The 9,589-nt window shown below is 42.3% G+C and overlaps 2 protein-coding genes across 2 annotated transcripts; one reads left to right on the top strand and one right to left on the bottom strand.

The window, feature by feature from the left end:
* The first annotated feature begins 1,151 nt into the window (after nucleotides 1–1,151).
* LOC115500891 (olfactory receptor 1L6-like) lies at nucleotides 1,152–2,096 on the top strand. Its single transcript, XM_030295637.1, has one exon. The coding sequence runs from the start codon at nucleotides 1,152–1,154 to the stop codon at nucleotides 2,094–2,096; it is 945 nt and encodes a 314-aa protein (XP_030151497.1).
* A 5,874-nt stretch (nucleotides 2,097–7,970) lies between these two features.
* LOC115501102 (olfactory receptor-like protein DTMT) lies at nucleotides 7,971–8,933 on the bottom strand. Its single transcript, XM_030295985.1, has one exon. It carries the CDS (start codon nucleotides 8,925–8,927, stop codon nucleotides 7,971–7,973), a length of 957 nt encoding a protein of 318 aa, XP_030151845.1. The 5' UTR covers nucleotides 8,928–8,933.
* Between the last annotated feature and the right edge of the window lie 656 nt (nucleotides 8,934–9,589).

Genomic DNA, 9,589 nt, shown 5'->3' with positions numbered 1-9,589 from the left:
CAGTCAGCTGAGGTCAGAGCAAAGACAAGACTTGCCCCAGTATCATAGTGGATGTTACCTTCTTCATTCCATGCGCCCTCTGCCAACAATCCCACACAATCTCTTCCCCCTGTCTGGATGCCTCCCCCTCCGACACCATAGCACGTCTGCTGGATAAAACCATATTCATTCTCCAAGACCCAGTTCAAATCCCATCTCTTCTTTATTATATTCTTGCCAAACTCCGGTAGAATAATTTACTCCCACGTGGTTCATAAAATTAGTAAAGGAGGAAACACTGCAAGCTGCTCTAGGTCAAACTGTGGGCAAAAGCTAAGCTTCACCCTGTTCCCCACAGGCCCCAGCACAGGAGTCAGTCAACTATGTCTTACGGGCCAAATCTGCCCTTCTGCCTGTTTATAATAAAGTTTTATTGGAACAAAGCCAAGGCCGTTCATTTACATACTATCAATGGCTGTTTTCACGCTTCAATGGCAGAGCTGAATACTTGTAAGAGACCCTATGGCCCACAGGCCTAAAATACTCTATGATCCTTGACAGAAAAGTTTAATGATTCCTGAGTTAGCACATAATACGTGGTGAATAAACAAATGGCAAACGCCATAAGGGGTTTTATGAAGAAACTTCAACTGGTTTTCAGATGGCCCGGGTCCCAATTCTGCCTCAACTGCTTGTTTGACTACGCAAATGATGGTAGATAAATAGATGGGTGGCAGGGAGGTGGGTAGATAGGCAAGAGTTTTGGGTGTTGGGTGCTGCGCTAAGTATTTTACACTTATTACCCACTTTATCTTCACAACAACTCCATGGGTAGCGATTAGTATTTTCTTCAATGAAAGAAGAAAAAATGGAGGTTTAGAGCCGTCATAGCACCTGAGCGGTGGAGCCAGATCTCAAACTCAGGTCTGTTCTACTCCAAGCTTGAAACTGCCCGCTACCTTAGGACAGACACCCTACTGGGATTCAGATACTGAGTTTCTTCATGAAATGAGGATTACTGGGTGGGCAGTGTGGTTTCCAAGCCTTTTTAGCAAGCGTAAATTTAAAAATAGGATACGGAACCCGCACATGCAGAAGCCCACCGAAAGGTGCCAGAACTTAGGCCTGCTCCTCATCTGCCCCCTCAGCGCCCCCGCCTCTCTGGCCGCTCCATGGCCCTGGCCAACCTCACGACGGCCCCAGAATTCCTCCTCCTCGGCCTGGTGGATGGAACAGACATCCACCCGCTGCTCTTCCTGCTCTTCCTCGGCGTCTACCTGCTCAATGCCTTGGGCAACCTGGCCATGGTGGTGGTGGTGAGGTCGGATGGGGCCCTCCGCTCCCCCATGTACTATTTCCTGGGTCACCTGAGCCTCGTGGACGTCTGCTTTACCACTGTCACCGTCCCCAGACTGCTGGCCGGCTTGCTCCACCCGCGCCAGGCCGTGTCCTTCCAGGGATGCTTTTCCCAGATGTACTTCTTCGTGGCTCTGGGCATCACCGAGAGCTACCTGCTGGCAGCCATGTCCTACGACCGCGCGGTGGCCGTCTGCCGCCCCCTGCACTACTGCGCGGTCATGACGCCCCGGCGCTGCGCGGCGCTGGTGACCACGTCCTGGGCCGTGGCCCACCTGCACTCGCTGCTGCACACGCTGCTCATCTCGGCGCTCTCCTACCCGTGCCCCGCCCCTGTGCGCCACTTCTTCTGTGACATGACGGTGATGCTGAGCTTGGCGACCTCGGACACGGCGACCGCGGAGGCTGCCATCTTCTCCGAGGGCCTGGCTGTGGTGCTCACCCCGCTGCTCCTCGTGTCGCTGTCTTACGCGCGCATCCTCGTCGCGGTGCTGGGAGTGCGGGCGGCCGGGGGCCGGCGCCGCGCCTTCGCCACCTGCGGGGCCCACCTGGTGGTGGTGTCGCTTTTCTTCGGCTCTGTCCTCTCCGTCTATTTCCGGCCGTCCTCCGCCTACTCAGCCCGCTATGACCGCCTGGCCAGCGTGGTCTATGCTGTGCTCACACCGACCTTGAACCCTTTCATCTACAGCCTTCGCAACAAGGAGGTCAAGGGCGCCCTGAAAAGGGGACTCAGATGGAGGGCTGCACCCCAAGAGGTGTGAGGGCACGTCCTGGTTCACTGGCATTTCAATGATAAGAACGATTACAAAAGAACATGCCCCTCTTTTTCTAGCTTCCCAAAGCACTAGCAATATTGGTCCTGTAGCATCTTATTTCTGGTTAAATTAAAAATTAGACCCGAAACAAAGGTGACAATGTGTTTATTTTACAGGGATGGGTACATAGCAATAAGCTAAATTCATTTCTGCCTTGGCTGAATGTTTGAAATAGAAGCTACTTGTAAATTTTGGAAAAATGAAAGGGAACAAGCAGGGGACCAAGGAAAGAGCCTTGTAGCTTCTGTAGAGAAAGGGGGAAGAGTGTGATATGGCAGCAGTCTAGTGGATGGAGAGGAAAGCCGAGAAGCAGTGCAGATGCAAGAGTTTTTAAGGAGTTTTTTTTGGCGGGGGTGGGGGGGGTGGGGGGGTGGGGGGAGAGGGCGCTGCAGTGTAGACTACATTCTTTTCAGACTCCTTTTCTGGAAACTTCAGGAAAGACCTAGTTTTTAAGTATTCAAAAAATTATTTTTAAGTTCTATTCCCTAGACAATATGTCCATCATTTTCATGGCAGGAGTTCAAAAATACAGATGAAGATACAATTCTCCTTGACTATCACTCAATCCAACCTCCACCCCCATCCCAGTTACCAGTTCAATACCTCCCCTGCCTTTCTCTCCCTGCTTTTGACACATAGATCATCTCACTCTCTACATATTATTCTGTAATTTCCCTTGTCATGCAACAATAGTCTAGGAGATCTTTTCTTATCACAATAGATGGAACTTTCTCACTTTTAGCTTCATGGTATAGAACACTATACTGTGATATTCCAGAGTTTAACCATTCTCTTATTGATGGTTATGCTTTCCCAATGTTTCACTATTACAATGATGTAATGATATCCTTGTCATAAAAATAATAAAAGATAACATTTAGTGAGGACTTATGTGCCAGGCACTGTCCTAAGTACTCTACATGTATGTCTGCCTTAAATCTCACAAGATTCCAGGAGGAAGATATTATTCTCATTGCACAAGAGAGGAAACAGGCCTAGAGAAACCAAGCGGGCTTCCCAAAGCTGTAAGACTAAGCAGTTTATCTTCTTCAATAATTCGTAGTTGACTTTTTTCATAATATTGAGCATATTTTAGTAATATATAAGTTCCTAAAATATAATTGTGCCTGTATTTTCAATTTCTTTTATTTCAATAGTATTCTCGTGATTTTAAGATTGCCTCTTTAACTGTTAATTTTGCTTCTTTTTCACTCCCAGAGTTCCTTACTTGTATCTTTTCTATTTTGTTGCCTTATTTTACGTGCCATTTTATCTGTTATTATTCATATTACCAAAGAACCAACATTTAGTTATTATTATTCTATTGCTTCTTGGTTTTCAACTCCATCAAGCTTTTACTTTCATACTGATGAATTCCTTCCTCCTGGTTTCTCTGTGTTGATTTTGTTAAACCTTTTCCAGATTCTTTTTTTTTTTTTCAACGTTTATTTATTTTTGGGACAGAGAGAGACAGAGCATGAACGGGGGAGGGGCAGAGAGAGAGGGAGACAGAATCGGAAACAGGCTCCAGGCTCTGAGCCATCAGCCCAGAGCCCGACGCGGGGCTCGAACTCACGGACCGCGAGATCGTGACCTGGCTGAAGTCGGACGCTTAACCGACTGCGCCACCCAGGCGCCCCCCTTTTCCAGATTCTTGAGGCTTGTGTATCCTCTCGACTTCAGGAGGGGTGTCTCTGCTAAGGTCCACTGTTGCTGGACCTCGACTACACTCAGCATGGATAATACATGTCTTTTCTTTTGAAAAGGGAGTTGATGCCCTTCTTAGGGCTTACTGTTTCTGCTGACTGATTCTGTTAGACTCCGCAACGTCTTCCATCTGGTTCTGGGCTCTGACTTTAGCTGCCGCTACACGGTCCCCTTACTCATTATCCTGATAGCCTCTGGAGACACACTAGCTCTCAACTCCAGCAGGGCTCCAACAGGGTACGTAAGAACTTTTCAGATCTTCATGGCCCAACATGGTTGCAAAGATTCATGTTTATGTGCATGCGCATGTTGTGTGGGATTTCAGACACGCTTCCCTAGACCAGAGCTGTCATGATATGGCCGTGTAGTGGTGGGCTTTTCTGCAAAGTGCCTTCTCCCAGAGTACCACCAAGCAAGGAGGGATAGTTCACTGTGGCCTCCAATATCCAAAACTATTTGAAGATTTTACTATACCCCCATTTGGTTATTGAAGGACAAAGAGCAGAGCCTCACACTAATATCTGGGCTCTCCTTAGAATCACTATTATTTCACATTATTCTTTTTTTCCCCCTTCTTTTAAAATGTATTTATTTAAATTCAAGTTAGTTAACATACTGTGTAGTATTGGTTTCAGGAGTAGAACCCGGTGATTCATCACTTCCATACAACACCCAGCACTCATCCCAACTAGTGCCCTCCTTAATGCCCATCACCCATTTAGCCCATCCCCCCACCAACTTCCCCTCCAGCAACCCTCAGCTTGTTCTCTGTATTTAAGAGTCTCTTATGGTTTGCCTCTCTGTTTTTATCCTATTTTTTTCTTCCCTATGTTCATCTGTTGTGTTTCTTAAATTCCACATATGAGTAAAATCATATATTGTCTTTCTCTGACTGACTTATTTCAGTTAGCATAATACACTCTAGTTCCATACATGTTGTTGCAAATGGCAAGATTTCATTCTTTTTTGATTGCCAAGCAGTATTCCATGGTATGTATGTATGTGTGTGTATATACATACATGTATACACACACACACATATACACACACACACATATTCTTTATACATTAGAAAAAAGAAATAACAGAACTAAGTATTCGAAAGAAATATGCATACTTACCAATACTGATGTTAACTTTGTGTATCTTCAGTACCCAAGATAGGTAACTGAAATCCTTATTAGAAAGCAATAAGAGAATTTAGTAAGGTGTAATATTTTTTAAATGATATACAAGACAATCAGTAACTCTTTTATGTACAAAAAAATTACTTGTCTAAAAACACAATAGTGACCCCCTCCAACATTTTTTTTCAATGTAAAATACCTAGGACTAAATGTAGAAAGTAATATGTAATAATATACTAAGTTAAGACACCTACAAAATTCAACTAAGAAATGAAAACCTGGAATAAATAGAAAGGTATTCATTATTTATAGTTTGTAAGACAACTGTACAAATAGCCAACTCTAATTCACAAATCAACGTAATAATTCAGTGTAACTCAAGTTAATTTCCCAACAGATTTTTTATTTATTTATTTATTTTTTTTAATTTTTTTTTTCAACGTTTATTTATTTTTGGGACAGAGAGAGACAGAGCATGAACGGGGGGAGGATCAGAGAGAGAGGGAGACACAGAATCGGAAACAGGCTCCAGGCTCTGAGCCATCAGCCCAGAGCCCGACGCGGGGCTCGAACTCACGGACCGCGAGATCGTGACCTGGCTGAAGTCGGACGCTTAACCGACTGCGCCACCCAGGCGCCCCCCCAACAGATTTTTTAAATTGTAATTTAATAAAATAGATCTAAAGTATATCTGAAAGGATAAATGTGTCAGGAAAGTATTGGAAGAGAAGAATATAGAAGAGGGCTTGTCACACAAGGTACTTAAAATGTACTGTTATACATAGTATGGCATCAATATAATAAGTCCAGAAATGAATAATATTAATAATAATAATAATAATAATAAAATATAAGCCCAGGAAGTATATGTGAGCACTTAAGACATTGTAAAGGTAGTTTTTATACCTGTGAAGGTGGAGACAACTCACTTGCTGAGGAAGGGGAAAAAAGAAAAAGGACAGTTGGCCTTAAACAAAATTTTGGGTGGATCAAGCATAGAGATGTGGAAACTAACACTGTACAAGAGCTAGAAAAAAGAATGAGATAATAATAATAATTTGGGGATAGAAAAGCCATTTCCAAGCATGTGGAAGAAAAAAATCATGAAGTAAAAATCAACTTATTTGTCTACTTTGAAGTTTATGATCTTAGTAAGGGAAAAACACATCACTACCAAGTTCAAAAGATGAATAACAGACTGAGGGAAATGTTGCCTACAAGATAGATAATGTGATCGTAAGAAAAAAGAAAATCGACTCAAGGCTAAGGACATGCACAAGGAAAAGTAGCTAATCAATATAAAGAGATGTTTGAGCTCACTGATACATACGAAGATTCAATTTAAAAATAGTAAAATATCATATTTTGATGGATATTTTGAGAACAAAAAATCCAGAGTTGGGAACATGTAAAGAACCAGTCACTCTCATTCACTTTTGGAAGGAGTTTACCTTAGCAGAATTCCTGGGAGGCAATTTGACAACTTCTACCCAATTATAACCTGTTCATATCCTTTGATCTAGTACACCCATTTCTAAGAATGTGTCCTTAGAAACACAGCATAAGTCCACAAGGAAACGTATGGATGAGGAAATAAAATTGAAGTATTGTTCAAAATCTGAATGAACAACCCAAGTGGTTACCAAGAAGATTATTTAAATAAATTATAGTAAATGCATCCATTCAACAAGCACTGTATAGATTCTAAGATCATTATATGTCTTTATATGAAATGATGAATTCAAAATATATTTTATATAACAACCTGAGAAAATGGTGTGTATAATTTAATGCTATTATATGTAATGTTAGTCTACACAGAAATTATCTATGTACATAGAATATTCCCCAACTTCTAACTGCTTTTATGGGGGAGGGCAGAATTTGGGGGAACCTTCCATTCCACTTTATTATTTATTTCTTTGTTGTTTGGATAATTTTCCAGTGAGAATGTATTCTTTTTGTAGTCAATAAAAATTTTTGAAGAAGAAAGGAAGTCAAAGTTGGCATTATTAGGAAGACTTCTTTTAAAAGGTGTTTTTTTAAGGCACACTTTAATTTCAAGAAACATATGAAAATGTATTCAAATGAAATCAGTTATTATTGTCCATCTAGCAAGTACAAGGCACTGAAGTAGTCATTGAAGAGATAAGAGAGCACCTGTCTTCAAGACACTTAAAATATACTTGAAAAGAAGTAAACAAAGAAAGCATCACATAATTTCAGTGTAATATTTCAGAGGATAAAAATCTACCTGGGGGTCATAAATAGATTCTAGCCCTCTGTCACTATTTGTGCTACTTTAGGCTATGTATGGGCCACCATTTTACTGTCTATAAATTAAACAATTCGTAAGAGAATCATATGGCTCACTCCATATAATATGATTTTAATTCAAAAGAGAAATTTTCATCCAAAATATAGATATTATCAAAAGAAGCAGTCTGTCATTAACTGACAAGTGATTGGTAAATCAAAGGAAAAAAAAATTTCGAGTATGATCATTAAAGTGGTGAATCAACCAACACCTGAAATGAAAATTAAAAACTAAATAAATAGGTAAGCAATGGAATAAATGATGATCCTTGGAGAGTAAAAAATTACAAAAGCAGTACATAATAAACTGGAAGACATTCTTCATGAAATAAACATGTTTGGCAGAAGCAAAGCACTGAAGGGGCTGAGAAATTTGGATTTATTTATTAGAGAATTAGGAACTACTGTACTTTCTCTGAGTGCAGTAAACACTAGTGTTAGAGTGATATATATTCAAATTTGAATAATAATTGCCAAGTGTCCACTACATGTCAGTCCTTGTGCTACATCACCCCCCAGATTCTGTGGTAAACCCAGGATGTGAGATGGACCCACCCCTAGTGACAATGAGAAAACCCCCTGGGCTGCATTAGCTTGGTGCTTACTAGACTTTACGGAATACTACTCATTGTCAATATTATGCCTACTGTTTGAAAACATACATTAGTCTTTAGAGTCCCTGTCCCAGAGAAAGCTGAATCGTCCATTTGGAACATACTCTTCCTAAGGCTCCCTTTATGTCCCGATTCCTCAGGCTGTAGATGAAGGGATTCAGCATAGGGGTGACCACAGTGTACATCACGGCCATGACAGTCTCCTTAACAGTAGAATTGTTGTCTGAAGGGCACAAGTAGAGGCCAATGATTGTCCCGTAGAAGAGAGACACCACGGAGAGGTGGGAGCCACAGGTGGAGAAGGCCTTGCGGATGCCCCTGGCAGAAGGGACCCTGAGGATGGAGGACACAATCCGTGCATAAGACATGACAATGAGTAGGAATGGGATGACAAGAATGAGCCCTCCCATGATAAATATCACCAACTCATTGATTCGAGTGTCAGAGCAGGCCAGCTTCAGCAGAGCAGACATGTCACAGAAAAAGTGGGGGATTATGTTGTCGGCACAGAAGGACAACTTGGCCATGAGCAGGGTGTGCAACATGGCATGGGCAGTAGTCAGCACCCAGGACAGCACCACCAAGGAGAGACAGAGCTTGGGGCTCATGATGGTGGTGTAGTGCAGGGGGAAACAGATGGCCACATAGCGGTCATAGGCCATGGCCACCAGGAGGAAGCTCTCCAGGTCTCCAAAAAATAGGAAGAAGTACATCTGGGTCAGGCAGCCGGCATAGGGGATGGACGGGACCTGGCTCTGCATGTTCTGCAGCAGATTGGGCATTGTGACAGAGGAGAAGCAGAGGTCAGAGAAGGACAAGTTACTGAGAAACAAATACATGGGCGTGTGGAGGCGGGAGTCCAGGCGAATGAGAACGATGATGAGCAGGTTCCCCAGGATGGTGGTAACATACACGAGCAGGAACAGGGCATAGAACTGGTCCCGCAGCTCTGGCTCAATAGGCAGACCCAGGAGGAGGAACTCTGAGATGACACTTTGGTTTCCCATTTTCATGTTGCTTTTGTTCTACCTTTGTAAAATTAAAAATAATTTGCATGACAGCGTGAATATGTATGTGTATATACACACATATACACACTTCAGAATTTTCAAAAAGAAATCTTAATTTTTTTAATTAAATACCCACAAGTCATAAGGGTTAAGTTCAGTACTTCTTTCACTAGGATGAAAGTATAATATGTATTAACTCATTCATTCTTCACAGCAGCCCTATGAGATAGGTACTATTTTCTTCAGTTTTTACATTTAAAAAGTTGATATTTATACTCATTAGGTAACTTGTCCAAGGTCCCACACCTATTGAACAACAGATCTGGGACTGCAGCCAACAGTCTAACTTTGGAGCTTGACTTTTAGTGGGAGTGTTTCCAGAACTGGTTACACTTTGCAGGTTAGCAGGTATTACTGAGACAAAGTCCTACAGATGGCAGCACAGACAGAATGAGTTCTGAGAGTAAAGCATTATGGGGGAGGAAATGTTTTTTATTCACACATCTGATAATTAAAGAGAGATGCCTACAGTCAGCTTCAGAATATCCATAAATACAACCATTTTCTCTTGGTCAGAGGACACAGCAAGAGGGTCAGGTCCTCTCTGTGGTAGAGGTGCACAAAAGCACCGGGAACCACAAAACTTGTGGTGCAAGTCAACCAGT

This window comes from Lynx canadensis, chromosome E1 (assembly GCF_007474595.2).
Source record: "Lynx canadensis isolate LIC74 chromosome E1, mLynCan4.pri.v2, whole genome shotgun sequence".
Classification (NCBI taxonomy): domain Eukaryota; kingdom Metazoa; phylum Chordata; class Mammalia; order Carnivora; family Felidae; genus Lynx; species Lynx canadensis.
Note: the sequence above shows the minus strand (reverse complement) of the source record. Positions and strands in the feature narration are given on the sequence as shown.

Coding starts and splice junctions, on each gene's coding strand:
- LOC115500891 (XM_030295637.1), top strand. CDS start 1,152: ATGGCCCTGGCCAACCTCACGACGGCCCCAGAATTCCTCCTCCTCGGC.
- LOC115501102 (XM_030295985.1), bottom strand. CDS start 8,927: ATGAAAATGGGAAACCAAAGTGTCATCTCAGAGTTCCTCCTCCTGGGT.